At 53.5% G+C, this 16,058-nt stretch overlaps 2 protein-coding genes across 2 annotated transcripts; one reads left to right on the forward strand and one right to left on the reverse strand.

Moving 5' to 3' along the window:
* Nucleotides 1–1,259: 1,259 nt before the first annotated feature.
* Nucleotides 1,260–8,819, reverse strand: AP4B1 (adaptor related protein complex 4 subunit beta 1). Its single transcript, XM_056511416.1, has 10 exons — nt 8,512–8,819; nt 8,211–8,435; nt 7,957–8,087; nt 7,049–7,196; nt 5,958–6,454; nt 5,213–5,296; nt 4,215–4,318; nt 3,837–4,044; nt 3,050–3,334; nt 1,260–2,620 (listed from the first exon to the last, which is right to left on the reverse strand). The coding sequence occupies exons 1-10, from the start codon at nt 8,622–8,624 to the stop codon at nt 2,145–2,147; spliced, it is 2,271 nt and encodes a 756-aa protein (XP_056367391.1). The 5' UTR covers nt 8,625–8,819; the 3' UTR covers nt 1,260–2,144.
* A 19-nt stretch (nt 8,820–8,838) lies between these two features.
* Nucleotides 8,839–15,347, forward strand: DCLRE1B (DNA cross-link repair 1B). Its single transcript, XM_056511417.1, has 4 exons — nt 8,839–9,110; nt 9,255–9,399; nt 9,597–9,776; nt 10,103–15,347. The coding sequence occupies exons 1-4, from the start codon at nt 8,922–8,924 to the stop codon at nt 10,942–10,944; spliced, it is 1,356 nt and encodes a 451-aa protein (XP_056367392.1). The 5' UTR covers nt 8,839–8,921; the 3' UTR covers nt 10,945–15,347.
* The last annotated feature ends 711 nt before the right edge of the window (nt 15,348–16,058 follow it).

The raw sequence follows: 16,058 nt of genomic DNA on the forward strand, positions 1-16,058 counted from the left end.
TAATCCCTTTTTGTTTAAAATATCAAATGCTAATTTTGCAGAAGTAAGACTTGGAGTCACCTGAGAGGAAGAGGGACCTTTAGAAGAACTAATGGAAACATTTTAAAACAAATACTGGCCTGCTGAGTCTGCAGCACCCAACTGGAGGCTTGAGTAGGAGTGAAGCACATTTTGATGGCTAAATTTAACAGAAACTCGAGAAGAAAAACCAATTGATAACAACAAACTTTGCTATTTTTGGTTGTAGTGATGGAGAATCTCTTTTACTTTTTGCTTAGTGTTGGTTCTGCTTGCAGTGCCTGGGAGAAGCACAACAGGTTTTCTCCAGGTACAGCAGTGAAAAGCCCAAGTTCTCCTCTGGAAAGTAGCACAGTCCTTTCTCTCAATTATCCAAGTTCTCCTGAAAACAAACCAAACCCTCCTGTGCATGTGGTTTAGAGAAACAATCCCATGCAGGTTTAAAGACATGAAGGTGAGGATGCAGAGGGCAGGATGAGTGACCCAACACCAGCCCTCTCCCAGGCTGATTTTATCCATTCCCCTGGGAAAACACCAAGTGGGGTCTGTAAACTGCCTTTTTATTGCCCATCAGTCATTATCTTGATTCTCACTCAAGGGCCAAGCTGAGCTCCTGAGTTAAGGAATTAACCCTGAGACAGAAGCAGAAGTTTGGTGCTAACTCCAGTAGGACTTTGTTTAGCAAAGCCATTCTCCTGGGCTGCACACAGCTGTGGGCATGGCTTAGCTCCAAATTAAGTAATTTCTATTAAGATCAGCTGAAATAAATATTTAGAAGTTATTGAAGTCTGCTGACCTGCTCATTCCTCAAGAATGGTCTGGATAAAAGAAGCTTCAAATCCCTTCCCAGACAGAGCCAAATGTTGGTGTGGCCACAGCAGAGTAAACAATGGACTGCCAACAAGTTCTCAGCTATTTTCCCCTGAAAACTGCACCATGCCAAAGCTCCAGTGCAGCTCTCCCCAGGGACAGGGACACAGCACAGCTGTGCAATGTTAACAGGAGCCTTGCTACATGACTGATCTGCCTTTGAGTTCACCTGCAGGTTCACCCTTTACAGTAATTTGGCATTTGAGACTGAGATTAATTATTGCCCAATTGCTCCTTAAGGCTTAGCTTCAAGGAAGGTCAGAGGGAAAAGCCCTGTTGGACATAGAGGCAGGAGCTGGGCTGCAGAGCTGCCCTGATCAGATCACTCCAGCCACAGTCCTGAGGGCTGAAGGAACAAGAAATCAGCCAAGAATGATTCATGTTTTTATTTGGAAAAGCAGAAGTCTGTTTAACAGTGACAGGGGTTCAGTGAGGTGCATGGAAGGCATTGTGCCGTTTGAGGGTATAATCAGTAATTCAAAGAAATCAAAAATTACAAGGAATCTAGCAGAATAGTTAAAAGATGCTTGTGCTCCTCAGATTACCCTAAAGCCCTGTTAGATCAATCTCACCCTCAGTCAAGGAGCTTGGCAACAGCACAGGGAGTTGGGGGGAACTTCAGAGAGGGCAATTCTCACCTCAGTACCACATTTCAACCAAAAACCCATGTCTGTCTCTTGGAAGAGGAACATGCTGGTTCCAGTGGGCAGGATGTACCCTGCCCACCCACCTCTGGCACAGCAGAGCTCTGTTCACCCCCAAGTGAAGCTACTGCTGCAATCAGACAGCAAATTAAAACAGGGAGTCAAGAATGAAATAGTCTCTCCTCACTGCACTGTTCCTCTTAATGTGAGATAAGTGGCAGAGTACTGGTGCCTCTGGTGGCTTGTTTTTTGTTTTTGTTTTTTAATTATTTATAATTCTCAGGAAAAAACCTCCCCAAAACACACCCCTGAGTTCTGCTCAGTTCTGGGTGCATCAGTGACATTTGTGTCTCATGACAACCACCATGGATGCCACCAGTGCTGTGACTCACACCAGAGTGCCCCTGTCCCTTCCCCAGCCCAGGGGAGGGCAGACCCTTCACACTGCCCTGTTCCCCAGCCCCAGCTTCCCCCACACCCCCCAGGCTTTCCAGGTAAACTGGAACCCCTGCACTTTGAAACTACCAAACCAGCACTGGGTATGGCAAAAGAAGCCAGAGAAAGCAACTTGTGCTGTGCCCTGAGCATGCATCCTGCTGGGAGCGGGACCAGTCAAGACTGCAGTCCAGCTACTGCCTCCAGGACTGTCCTCAAGGCTGAGATGAAGGACTGCAGTGCCTCTGGCTTTGCTTCATTCTGCTTCACCGAAACCTGCAGCTCTGAATCTGCTGCCTGGAGCAGGAGCTCTGTGAGGAACAGGCAGCCTGAGTCATCCTGGGCACTCAGATAAGCTTTCCAGGGCTGGGCTCCAGCTTTGCTCATGGCAATGGTCTGGATGTGCACAACACGAAGGGCTGTCTGGATGGTGTCTGCATGGACAGGCCCACACCAGGGCAGAGAGAGCTGGCAGCTCGTGTCCAGGCTCAGCCAGCTCTTCTCAAACTGTTCTGCAGTCAGGGAAACATCAGGAATCAAGCTCAGGCTGCCTGCATCAGGATGAGCCTCGAGGAGTTCTTTATTCCCTTCAGACATTGCAGTATCAGGATGAACTTCGAGGATTTCCTTAGTCCCTTCAGGAACCAGTGACTCTGAAAGGAAAGCACAAACCCAGGTGAGATGCAGCTCTGAGCTCCACAAAGCCCATTTGATGGAGTAGAGGAAGGCTGGAATCCCAGTGCCCCCAACAGCATTCCCTGGGCTAGTGAGTGACCAGCCCCACACTGCACAGGGTGATCAGAACCCCAGATTCCCAAAGCACTCTGATCTCCTTCCAAACAAACCCACAGCAGAAAATCTTGGCTGCCCAGAGCAGTTGTAGCTGCCCCTGGATCCCTGGGAGTGTCCCAGGCCAGGCTGGACAGGGCTTGGAGCAGCCTGGGATAGTGGAAGATCCCTGCCCATGGCAGGGGGTGCAACAAGAGGAGTTTCAAGGCTCCATCCAACCCAAACCATTCTGGGATCCTGTGATCTGCTGGCAAGGGGAGAATGGCCCCCAGAGGAAGCTGAGGCAGGTTTACCTGTGTCTCTGTTCCTGGAGTCAGCACAAGGAGAGCAGGAGTAAGAAGGTTCCACAGGCTGCTGAGCGGTGGCGAGTGCCCAGCGCTCTCTGCCATAAACTGTGGCCAGAGTGTTGAACTCCAAAGCCCAGGCATTGACAGGCTGCTTGCTCTGGTCCCCCAGGAGCCCCAGGGAGGGGTCAGACTTGGGGCTGCACAGGACTCGCTTCACCTCCTCCACCCCAGCCTGCAGCAGGCGGTAGTAGAACAGCGCCCGGTCCCGCACAGCCATGTCCTGCTCCTCCTCTGCAACCACAGAGATGCAATTCATGCAGAATCCTGTCAGCCACACTGCCCCACAGTACTAATAATTACTAAAAACAGACTTCCAGGGATACAATGCAAAGCTGGTTACAGGCTGAAGAACAAGGTTTTAAACTAACAGAAGGCAGGGTTAGATGGGTTAGTGGAAAGGAATTGTTCCCTGGGAGGGTGGGGAGGCCCTGGCACAGGGTGCCCAGAGCAGCTGTGGCTGCCCCTGGGTCCCTGGAAGTGTCCAAGGCCAGGCTGGGCAGGGGAAGTGTCCCTGCTGAGGACAGGGAGTGGAACTGCATGATCTTTAAGGTCCCTTCCCACCCAAGGCATTCTGATTCCGTGACTCTGTAACTCCACACTCACCAGCCAGCCAGGGGCCAGGCAGCAGCCTAAGGCAGGGAACCACCAGGCCCTGCCAGCCTGGGTGGCCTCCTGAGCCTGGGGCCACAGGCAGAGCAGGACCCCAAAGGCTGTGGGGACACAGGGAACCCACCAATGCAGTAGTGCAGCAGCCTGCCCAGCGTGTCCTGGCACTCTGCGGGCCGGGCCAGGAACAGGCGCAGCAGCGCCGTCAGCAGCTCCAGCTTCACCGCCGCGAACGTCTCCGACTTCACCTTCTCCACAAAGTCCTCCAGGACATAGGGAGCGTTGGGGATCTTCTCCCCATGTGTGCCCAGGAGCCAGACCAGAGCCTGCTTGCCCTGCAGGAGCCACAAGAACACCAGCAAACAGCTGCTGTGTGCCACGTTGTTGGCATGAAATTGCCATGCTGAGAATTAAATCTGAGGATTTCTGATTTTTGCCCCCAACCTCAAGGCAAAGGGAAGCTGAACTCTCCTTGCCCACCCTGCCTCAAGCACTGTCCCCTCACCTCGCTGTCCTGGATGGTGTCCTCACAGCCAGGCAGTGCCTGGCACACAGCATCTGTGCACTGGGGACACAGCCAGGCCAGGTCCCGGAAAGCACGGACCACAGCTGCAAGGAAAACACATTATCAGCATTCCCCAGGAGTTACAAAAACCATTAGGGAAAAAAAAAAAAAAGATTTTAAACCCTCCCCCACTCAAGGGGCTTTGCAAATCTCAGCCCTACCTGTGACTGTGATTTGAGGCACCCTCCTTCCCAATCCCATGACACTGCTTTTGTCAGAGCAAAGCTGCATCTGGTTTAAAATAAAGCACTGAGACTTCAGATTGTTCCTCTGCTGGAGGGCAGCCTCTCTTCTGGCTACTGCAGCCTTTAAAAAGCCTCTGACTCGTGATGCTTCAGACACACGAGGTTAGAATGACAAATTAAAGCTGACCCTGATTCAAAATGAGGCTCGTGAACTTTAGGTCAAAACTTTAAAGGTTTTGCTGCCCACTCAGAAACATCAACAGCTCCTGAGATGGAATTCAACAGCTGAGTGCAAGTGTGTGGTTTTCAAATCTGAGAGCAAGACCAGTTAAAAGAGAACAGCAAGAACAGCAGTGATGTGATGGTGGATCTAAAGGCAGAAGAGAAAAAAGGAAGCTCAGGTACAACTGAATCAGACTATTATGTAAGGAACAGAAATCACTGAGATTTAAAAGATCTATTAATCATCTGGGCTCTCAAACAGACAGTAAAATGTCTCTGCTGAGCCCCTCACTCCCTGAGGGAGCCAGAAAGAAGCACGAACACAGCTACAACCACTTTCCCCTTTCCCACAGAGAGCAGCTCCTGCAGAAGGAACACACTTTACACCCCTCAACCTACCTGGAAAACTTCCACCTGAAGGTGCCAATTAAACTGAAAGCCAATTGCCTTTGAAAGTGTTGAGTTTGGGACCACGAGCCCCAGCAAGAGGCTCCTGAGAGCACAAACCAGGCAGCAGCCTGCAATGGTTACCTGAGGTGATGTGCTCCTGCTGAAGCCCCAGAAGCTCTGTCAGAATCCCCACACACTGCTCTGTGTATGTCCTGGCAATATTGGCTGCAAGGATGCCAAAAAGACACAAAAATCAACCTCCTATCAGAGTGAAACAGGAATCATGAGCACAGCTACTCAGCACAAACTCCCTTTAAAGAAACAGTCTCCTTCCTTTCCTTTCTGATTACCATTTCTGAAAGTATGGCCAAATGAACTTGTTCTCCACACCAGGGACATGTTCCTTTTTTTGAGGCCATGCCTCAGAAGATTTCTGAATTTCCTTAAATGTAATACATTAAAAAAGGCATTTTTTCATCCCAAACTTTCTCCTTACAAATACAATAATAATTCACCTAGTTTTAAAGCTCACAAAACCAAAACTATCACCTTCACTCTGCCCCCATCACAACTCAAAGAACATGCAGGTATTAGAGCTCCTCCACCTCCTGCACAGCTTCACTGCCCACTTTAAGGCTCATTAACAAGATGAAATGACACATTTTCCCTAGAGCATCTTCTCACAGCATGAGATTTGAGGATTTTCTGAAGCAGCTCAGTGCTTGGATTTCGGAAATAATCAGTGTTCAGAAACACTGACATAAACCACTGCTGGGCAGGCTGGTGTCTGTGCTGCTGCAGCACAGAGCAGTGATTTGGTGCCAGATACAGAGAACAGCCCCCCTGAAAGGCCAAGGGCTGCAGCCAAGCCCAGCCCAGCTCTCACCGATGGCAAAGATCGCTCCCTGTGCCAGCTCCACAGACACGTCGGTGCAGTAACCCTTCAGCTCCTCCAGCACCTGCTGCACGTTCTCATCGTTCACCAGCTCACACAGCACCTCCATCTTCTGGCATTTGATGTAGTGGGGCTCTGAGTAGGAGCAGAAGAACTTTTTGTAGTGGCTGCTGAAGTGGCCGGGCAGGCTCCTGAGGATCTGGCGCACGTGGCACAGCGCGGTGAAGCAGAGCTCCCGGCTCTCCGAGGTGCAGGCAGACAGCAGAGGGCCCTTCACCCTCACCAGCACATCTGCCTGCACATCTGGGTACTCCCTGGCCAGCACCAGGAACAGCTTGGTGGCTGCCATCACGACGCTGGGGCTGCTGCTCTTGAGGTAGCCGTCGAGCAGGTTGAGGATGTCGAAGAGCTCGTCCTCGCTGCGGGGTTTGTAGCGCAGCAGGAAGGTGAGCACCTCGCTCTGCCCCCACTGATCCAGGTCAGGCATCCTGCCAGGAGCACAGGGGAACGGGTCAGGGAGGGCAGGAACATCTGCAGAGCAGAGGTCTCAGCCTCTGACCTCCTTACAGCCTCCCCAGCCAAGTGGGTGCCACAAGAAAACTGCCCAGTTTTTAATTCTCTATCAGTCACATGCAATTTTGCTGCTGTTTACACCAGGCAGCAAGACTGACAAGAACCCTGGGCAGAACAATACCCCTCTTTTCCTACATGTAGAATTACCTGCAGAAAAACTGATTTCTTCAAGCACCACAGTTTGTATATCTTTCAAAGGATCTGGAAAAACATGCTACAACATACTTGTCCCACAGATATATCAGGTGTACTATCACTAAAAAAACCCCAAAAGTCTAATCACAATAACCTACAATTACAAACCAAACCACCAGCTGAGGCACAGACTCACTGGGAGAGTAGGGCATCCCAAATTTCCCCTGAGACCTTAGCCTGAAGTGGTTCAGTTTATCTTAGGATGGCCACCTCCATCTCAGGGTGCCTGACAACCTCAGAAACTGCCTCTCTGCATAGAAAACATGAGAACAAGAGAAGCTTTCAGCACCATCTTAATACTAAAAAAAACAAACCTGTTGAGAAGATGATGGGCAATGGGTTTGTTGATAACAACACCTCCCTCCTTCTTCAAGATCTCTTCCAGGGCCCTCAGACAGTTCACAACCACAATGGGGTCCTGGTCACGAAGCAAACTGTAGAGCTCGTTCACCAGAGCACCATCTGCAAAGCACAGAGCTCCTGCCATCAAGATCTATTGGCACACTGCAGCTCAATCATTGTATGTATTTATCACAAAAAAACCCCAAACATGGCTTCAACTGGGAGAAGGGATCAACTAAACTTCAATCTCTACAGAAACACCTGCCCTTGGCACAGCTTTTCCCTGAGGGTCTGTGTGGGTCTCAGTGGCCCTTGGCTGATCAGAGACTGGGGATGGAACAAAATCATTGAATCACTGAATTATAGAATGTTATGGGCTGGAATAGACTTTAAAGCTCATTCAGTGCCACCCCTGCCATGGGCAGAGACACCTTCCACCATCCCAGGCTGCTCCCAGCCCCATCCAGCCTGGCCTTGGGCACTGCCAGGGATCCAGGGGCAGCCACAGCTGCTCTGGGCACCTGTGCCAGGGCCTGCCCACCCTCACAGGTGAGAATGCCTTCCTAATATCCCAAACTTGCTCTTTCAGTCTGAAGCCATTCCCTCTTGTCCTGTCACTCCATCCCTTCTCCAAAGTCCCTCTCCAGCTCTCTTGCAGGCTCCCTTCAGGTAATGAAGGCCACAATCAGGAGTCTCCGGAGGCTGAACCACCCCAATTTTCTCAGTCTTTCATTAATTACTCTCCACTTTCTCTCTCTCTCTCTCTGCCCTGCAGCCATGACAACACAGGGGCAGCGCAGGGACCCCAGGAGATCCCTAAAGGGTGAATGTGCATCACAAACACAGGACATCCCAAGCCCAAGGGCCACCAGCCACGCACCCACTTCGCAGTCTCCCTGCAGCTTCACCATCTTGGCACAGCCCAGCACGGCCGCCCTGCGCACGTAGGACGCCTTGTCCCGCAGCCCGCACACCAGCGGCTGCTGCAGGTACTCCTGGATCCCGGGCATCCTGCGGGACGGCAGCGGGCCGTGAGCGGGCACGGCGGGGAGGGACAGCCCGCGAGGGGAGGGACAGCCCCTGAGGGCACGGATAACCCTGGGAGGACACGGATAACCCCGGGGAGCCCCGCACCTGAGGCCGCACATGGTGCGCAGGGCCAGCCCCCTCACGGCCGGGCTGGGGTGCGCGCAGTCCTTGCGCAGGGAGTTGACGGCGAGCAGCGCCAGCTGCGGCTGACGCGGGGCCTGGGCGCGCACGTAGAACGACACCAGCTTCTTCTGCACCACGTCCGGCACCGCGCCCGCCTTCACCATCTCCGGGAACAGCCCCGACACGTCGGCGCCCTGCGCCATCAGCCTGCGGCGGGGACAGCGCTCAGCGCGGCCCGGCCCGGCCCGGTGCCCCCGCCCGCCCGGCCCGGCCCGGCCCGTACCGGATCACGCGCAGCACGGCACCGCGGTACCGCACCGGGTCCGCCTGCACGTGCGGGTTCGACAGCGCCCGGCGGAGCTCCCGCTGCGCCTCCTCGCCGCCCAGGTACGGCATGGCCCCGCGCCGCTCCCGCTGCTGAGCGCCGGCCCCGGTGCCACTCCGAGCCCTAGGACCCGGTGCCAGCCGCAGTCACAATCCCAGGATGCAGCCCCGCTCCCAGATCCTAACTCCAGGTACCGGTACCGGTCCCGGCCCGCTCCTCCCGCCGGCCCCACCGCCCCGCCCACGTGACCCCGCGCCCCTGACGCCGCCCCGCCCCTGGCGCGCGGCCCGTCCCCGCCCCGCGCCACCCGCGCGTGCGCGGCGCTTCCCGCCAAAACCGGCGTGAGGGGAGCGGGGTCCCGGCCCGCCATGAGCGGCACGGTGCTGCCTGGGACCCCCATCGCCGTGGACTTCTGGAGCCTGCGGAGGGCCGCCGGAGCCCGCCTCTTCTTCCTGTCCCACATGCACTCGGACCACACTGTGGGGCTATCCAGCACATGGAGCCGTCCGCTGTACTGCTCCCCGCTCACCGCCCGCCTCCTGCACCGCCGCCTGCAGGTAGGTGTGTCCCGCCCGCGCCGGTCCTCATCGCCTGGGCACCCCCGCCTGCCACACCCGGCTCTCGTCTCCTGCGCACCCCCACCTGCCTGTCCCAACCCTTGGCATCTGCCCTGCTCAGCCCTCACATCTCGGCTCCGGTAGGTGCCGATGTGCTGGATCCGGCCGCTGGAGGTGGGGCAGAGCCATGTCGTGGGCGAGGTGACAGTGACGCTGATTGACTCCAACCACTGCCCTGGCTCCGTTATGTTCCTCTTCGAGGGCACCTTCGGCACCATCCTCTACACAGGTACAGGGCAGGTTCCCACAGTCACTGAATCACAAAATGGGTCAGGTTGGAAGGGACTGCAGTGGGTCGCCCAGTCCCAACTCCTTGCTCAAGCAGGGTTATCCCAAAGCACATGGCACAGAATTGTGACCAGATGGTTCTGAAATACCCTCAATGAGGGAAACTCCACTCCTGCCCCACCATCCCTGTCCTTGCAGGAGATTTCCGCTACACGAGTGCCATGCAGTGCGAGCCGGCGCTGAGGGGCCGCCGCATCGACCGCCTGTACCTGGACAACACCCACTGCCACCCCCAGCGAGCCCTGCCCTCGCGGGCACTGGCCACCCGCCAGGCTGCCCGCCTGATCCGAGCCCACCCGCAGCACCACGTGGTCATCGGTGAGTGCTGCCCTCCCTCCCGCCAGCACGGCCCCAGCAGGGCTGGTGTCCCCCTGCCCCGCCCTGAGCCGCTGCTCCCCTGGCAGGTGTGTACACCCTGAGCAAGGAGACACTGTCCCCTGGCAGGTGTGTACACCCTGGGCAAGGAGACGCTGTCCCCTGGCAGGTGTGTACACCCTGGGCAAGGAGATGTTGTCCCCTGGCAGGTGTGTACACCCTGGGCAAGGAGACGCTGTCCCCTGGCAGGTGTGTACACCCTGGGCAAGGAGACGCTGTCCCCTGGCAGGTGTGTACACCCTGGGCAAGGAGATGTTGTCCCCTGGCAGGTGTGTATACCCTGGGCAAGGAGACGCTGCTGGTGGACCTGGCGCTGGAGTTCAGCACGTGGGTGGTGGTGAGCCCCTGGCGCCTGGAGCAGATGCGGCTGCTGGAGCTGCCGGATGTGTTCACTGCCGAGGAGGGCGCGGGCTGGATCCGCGCCGTGGATGTCGCCGAGATCCGCAGGGACACGCTGGTCACCTGGAACACGCTGCACCCCACCATTGCCATCATCCCCACGGGCAGGCCCGTGAAGGTCACCCACCCCAACATCCACCTCATCCCCTACTCAGATCACTCGTCCTTTGTGGAGCTGCGTGAGTTTGTGAAGTGGCTGAAGCCCTGCTCCATCATCCCCATTGTGAAGAGCGACATGTGCCAGGGTTACTTTCAGGAATACCTGAGCTCTGCTCCCCAGGTACTTCCTGACTTCAAAGACGCGAAGCCTGTGCAAGAGTCTGGACAGCGACAAAACCAGAGGAGGGGGCAGAAACCCACAAGTCTCTGGAAAAGAGCTCTACAGAGTTCTGCACCCCGAGGGGTTGTTTATGAGTCCCCAGAGAAAAATACTGAGAAACCCGAAGTGTTTACAGATGTTAAGGTTCCTCAGCACTACTGTGAGCCAGGTCTCTGCTCCAAAGAAGGCTGCAATTGCTGCAGGGGTGACAAGGAAGAGCTGAGTGAGGAACAGGTGGGAACAGCAGGAGCAGCATCTGTTTCTAGTGAGCACCTTGCAACTGGATTTGCAGAGCAGTATTTACTCTCTCCCTTAAATGTCCTAAAGCAGAATTCCTCACAGAAGTTTCATCAGCTGGTAGAAGACTTTTTTCGGAAGGGAGGCACACCCTGAAAAGTTGTGTGACATTGCTGGTACCAGTGCAGCAGGTAGCAGTGTTTCATTCTGCTCCATGCTCAGGTTTCCCATTAGGAGAGAGGAGCTCAGCTCTGGGGCTCTACTCTCCTTATAGAGGACAAAGAGGAAACTAGAAACAGTTTGTAGATGGTACTTAAAAACTTATTTATTTTTTGTCTCTACATCTGCTATGTCCCCACACTACACTGGGTGCTGTGGTCCCACTGTCTGTGTGCCTTGTGTCCACCTTTTGCAGTGACTTGCCTGTCCCTTGTTAGAAAAGTCACTGAGAGGTTGATTCAAGCAGAGCTGCAGAGGGTATGAGCTGTCTGCAGCTGAGTAATTGGTGTCTGGAATGTAATGAAAGGAGCAAGAGGGGGAATCTGAGAGCCTCAAAGATTCTCTTTTCTTTGAGTCTGTGATACCTCACTGACTGAGCATTTCATTCCAAAGTGATTTACAAATGGTCTGTATTTAGATGCTTTTTAAAAATGCTGCTTAAGGAAACCTAGAAAATGAAGTGCCTTGAAGTCCAATAATCTGTTTTCTATCTGATAATTTACTAATACTTCCAGGTTTTGCATCCAGCCAGCCAACTTGCAGCTGGATGTAGTCCTGCTCTCCTGAAAGTGCCATCTCAATGCTAATTGTGCTTTTTCAGGTTTGTGGCTAGGAAAAGTAAGAATAATCTGGGTTCTTGAGCTGTAGCCCTTGCACAGTTGGTCAGTAAATCCTCGCAGTCTTTGCACTCAGCTTTGCACCACTGAATTCTGTTTGATTGGAAAGCACTCCTGGTAACCACCAGTGTTCTGCCTTTCCTTTCTGTCTGCTCTTGTCCTGCAGTGGCAAATGGAATGGGAGATAATGAAACATCTGCTTGGTGGTGTGAAGTGCATTGTTTGGAAAGATTGTGACTGAACAGCAGAACTGGCTCTGTTGGTTAGGCTGGGCACTTTCCCACTCTGGATCAGCTGCAGAGCCTGGCCTGGCACAGCTGGGAAATGTCTGTAGTGTGACAAACCATTGGGTACCTCCTGCAGCTGACTGTGCCAAGCAGCACTGCTAGCACTTCAAACTGGCCCCTCAAGGGCAGGGCAGCTGGAGTGGAAATGTCACTGGACACTGTCCTGGAACAAAGCAGTTTGTTCCTCAGCTCTCTTGGTCCTCCTTTTGTTACTGTCTAGGCAAAATGTTTCAGAATTTTCTGAACACAGTGCCCTGCAGGGCCTTTCCAAGCGGCAGCTAGATAGGTTGAATTCCCTGAATTGAGCCAGGAAAGGAAGTTTGTTCTTGGAGTAGAGCCAGGCCTTGTGAAAAGCAGAGGTGGCCCTGGATGCAGCAGTTGCAGCAGTCACAAACAGGGCTGTCCAGAACACTGAGAGTGTCGACAGCCAGAGTGGGGATGTTTGGAAAGCTGTGTTGGGCAAACACGAATCCTGACTCCCAACCCTGTGCTTTCTTTCCCAGGCATGGCAGTATTTATCCCTGTTACATAAGAAGTGCCTGTCTGTCCCTGGGACTGCTGTGGCTCTGCCTGCCAGCTGCCATGGGGATGTTGGAAGTGACAGAGCAGTGTTCTGTGAGCTGCACACAGGGCAGCAAGGGCAGCTCCAGCTTCCTGCTGTGGGCCCTGTGTCCTGTCCTGCTGCTTGGAGTTTTCTGTGTGGATTATTTCCTAATCCAAACTCAACTGCACAGCTCCATCAGGTGGGTGTGAGTGCAGACACCTGCACGTTTTGTAACATGGAAATGATAGTGCTGTGCTTGTAGTGTGCTGCTGCTGCTGCCTGGGAGATGCAGGCTGTTATTTAAATATTGTTGAAATTCAAGTGACTCATTTGACAGGCAGGGGAGTGAAGCACTGCCTCAACTCCCAAATTCCATGTCCTGCTTTGAGCAGTCTCTCCACTGCTGAGGAGGAATGCTCACCTTCTGAGTCACTGCTCCACTTGGGCATGTTGCAAATGACCTGGGAGATCTGATGTTTTGTGGCATCCAGCCTTTCCTCTTTTATTCTTATCAACTATTTATTAAAGTAAATAAAGCAGAGAACCTCCTAGTCTGCCTCTGGGCAAAAAGGAGTTGTAAATGATAATTCTTTACAGAGGTAAATCTGAGCTTTAATCATGTACAAACAAGGGAACATTGCAGACTTCAGAGTCTGGGGATCTGCATCCTATTTCTGTATGCTCAGTTAAAGCTGCAGAATAAAATGCTGGCTTTATTTTCTAGAGCTGAAAAGGTATTCCTGCCACTTGAGGAGATAATTATTCATCATGCAGAGCTAAGGAAAAATCTCTCTGTGGCTTTAAAAGCAGAAGCAGGAGAGACTTGACCAACAGTCAGTTTGTTGGAGACCTTTGCCTCAGCACAGCAGGTGCACAAGGCATTTTAGTGCCAAACATTTTCTTCCCTGTTAGGTGTTTAAATACTGCTTTTGTGTCCTATCCTATAATGCTGGAAAGTAAAACGTGGCCTTGTGGGGAAAACTGGAATTGCTGACTGTTGGGGCTTCTGGTCATCCTTCAGCTTCCCCTGAAGATGGGTTTAGTGATGGACCTGGCAGTGCTGGGTTCGTGGTTGGACTCTGTGATCTTGAATGAATTTTCCAACCTAAAAGATTCCATGAAGTGTCCTGGCAGTAAATATTTGGCCTCTTATGGGCCTTGTTCTCCCTCACATTTGTCTCCATGATCTCCCCGTTTTCCTGTCCCCCAGCCTGGCTCACGGGAGCAGCTGAGAGCTGCAGTGTCATGGAGAGCAGGCTCTGAGCCTCACCTGCACTGCTGCCCACAGGTGTGTTTTGCTCTCAACAGTGACAAGGAAAAGCTGCAGCCCAGTACTGGTTTCACTGTAGGGGATCTGAGGGCCACTGCTTGGAAACTTCAGATATCCTGACAGGGAACAGAACGTGCTTCGAGCAAAGTCCTCCCAAATCTTCACATAGAGCATGCTCCAGCTGCTTATCTCTGCTCCACAGTTGGGAACCAAACCCCAGTGGGGGAAACAGCTCAGCCAAGGCCTTGCAGAGGAACAAGGAACGAGCTGAGTTCCCTTTGGCAAGTTTTCATTGCTGTTTCACCAAGCTGTGATCAAATGCTGGCGTGTTGTGAGGGCAGGTTCTGCAGCAGAGCTGCCTGGGGAGGGTCAATCACTGCACTGTGAACAGCTCAGTTGACTCTAACTTCTCAAAACACTAGGAGAGCGTGAAGGAGTGCCCTGTTTATGCCGTGGGGAGGGGAAAATTGCTCTCCAGGTTGTTGTTGAGAGGCTGAGGTAACACTTGCCTGGCTCCTGTGCTCCACAGAAACAAGTGTGCAACGTCAGCTTGCAGGGAGCACCCCAGAGCACTGGTGCCTTGGGTTTCTGGCCAAAGCACTTCCAACAACTTCTCTCTTCCCTGCTGCAGAGCTGCTCTCTGTTCGTGCAGCACTGGGGCTTCTTTCCTAGATTAAAAAATCTGCAATGATGAAAGCTTTCCTTCACCAGAAAATGAATGAGTTTACAGAATTACCTCTACAGTGTATGGTCACTTTGGGTTTATTCCAAAGCCTAAAATCTCTTTGTGCTTTTTTATGGAGTCCTGTGAAGAGGTACTAGAACCTATTGAAAAGTAGAGTCACCCTGATAATTGTGTGAGGTGCTGCCTTCAGGTGAGCTCCTGTGGATGTTGTGTGTGTGTTTGTGATTCCTTCAGCTGAATTTGGATCTTTTGCCACAGCCACAAGTTTTTCTGGCTGTGGCTTTGCCCTTGGCCAAACCTCAGCCTGAGGCACAAGCAGCCGTGGGTTGTGCAATGAAACCTTTGGGACAGACCTTGATCAGGAGCCTCTTGGCTCTGCCTTGGGGAGGCTGAGACTTCCCGAGCAGGTGCTGGGGAGGGTGGGAATTGTGTTCCACACTCTCTTGGAGGTCACTGTGAGCCTGCAGAGAATCTTTCTGAGAGAACAGTTCTCCGTGCAGGGCTCAGACCTCCCTGTCTCAGACAGTCCAGAGCTCCTGAACAGTTTTGCTGGAGGGGTTCACACTTGTGCTGCTGTTTGTGTAAACAGGAAGCTGTGAGAGTTTCTGAGGTTTTCATAGAATCACAGAATGGAAGGTTGGAATGGACCTTAAAGATCATCAAGTTCTAAAGCCTGAGACAGGCAGGGACAACTTCCACTACACCAGGTTGCTCCAAGCTCTGCCCAACCTGGCCTTAACCACTTCCAGGAATGGGGCAGCCCTGGCTTCTCTGTGAATCTGTGCCAAGGCCTTACCATCCTCTGAATAAAGAATTTTTTCTCAATATCTAATCTAGTCCTACTCTCAGTCTGAATTTTGGTTAAGAGTATTTGTAATTTGTAATTGTTATTTTTAAATGTTGTAAACTTTTGCAATAAACATCTCTGTAACATTGACTTTGGAATGGGCTGAAATGAAACGCTGTGGAGTTCTCGAGTGGGTGATGGTGACCTGACAGGACTAAATCCCTTCTTGGAAGCATTTGACCTGGCCCCACTTCCCTGTGCCAGCAGGGCCCTCGCAGAGCACATGGCACGGGATTATGTCCAGATGGTTCTGGAATATCTCCAGTGAGGGACACTCCATACCCTTTCTGGGCAATCTGTTCCCTCACAGGAAAGAAATTCTTCCTCACACGTTCAGCTGGAACTTCTGAGCATCAACTCCCGCCCGTTCCTCTGGAGCCATCGCTGGGTCCCGGAGCAGAGCCTGGGCCTTGCTCTGACACCGAGCGCGGCGTGGCTGCGCTCGGCTGCCGGTGCGGTCCCGTTGGGGTTCCCAGCCCGGCCCCGTTCGGTTGCCGGTACCATCCCGCCCGATTCCCGGTTCCCGGTGCCCCGTTCGGTTGCCGATACCATCCCGCCCGGTTCCCGGTGCCCCGCTCGGTTGCCGGTACCATCCCGCCCGATTCCCGGTTCCCCGCCCCGCTCGGTTGCCGGTACCATCCCGCCCGATTCCCGGTTCCCCGCCCCGCTCGGTTGCCGGTACGTCCCGCCCGGTTCCCCGCCCCGCCCCGGCCCCGGCGCTTCCTGCGGCCGCCCCGCCCCGCCCCGCGGTCACGTGCGCGCTCGCCCGCTCGGGGCTCGGCTGGCTCGGCCTGTGCGGGC

Source organism: Oenanthe melanoleuca, chromosome 26 (assembly GCF_029582105.1).
Source record: "Oenanthe melanoleuca isolate GR-GAL-2019-014 chromosome 26, OMel1.0, whole genome shotgun sequence".
Taxonomy (NCBI): Eukaryota; Metazoa; Chordata; class Aves; order Passeriformes; family Muscicapidae; genus Oenanthe; species Oenanthe melanoleuca.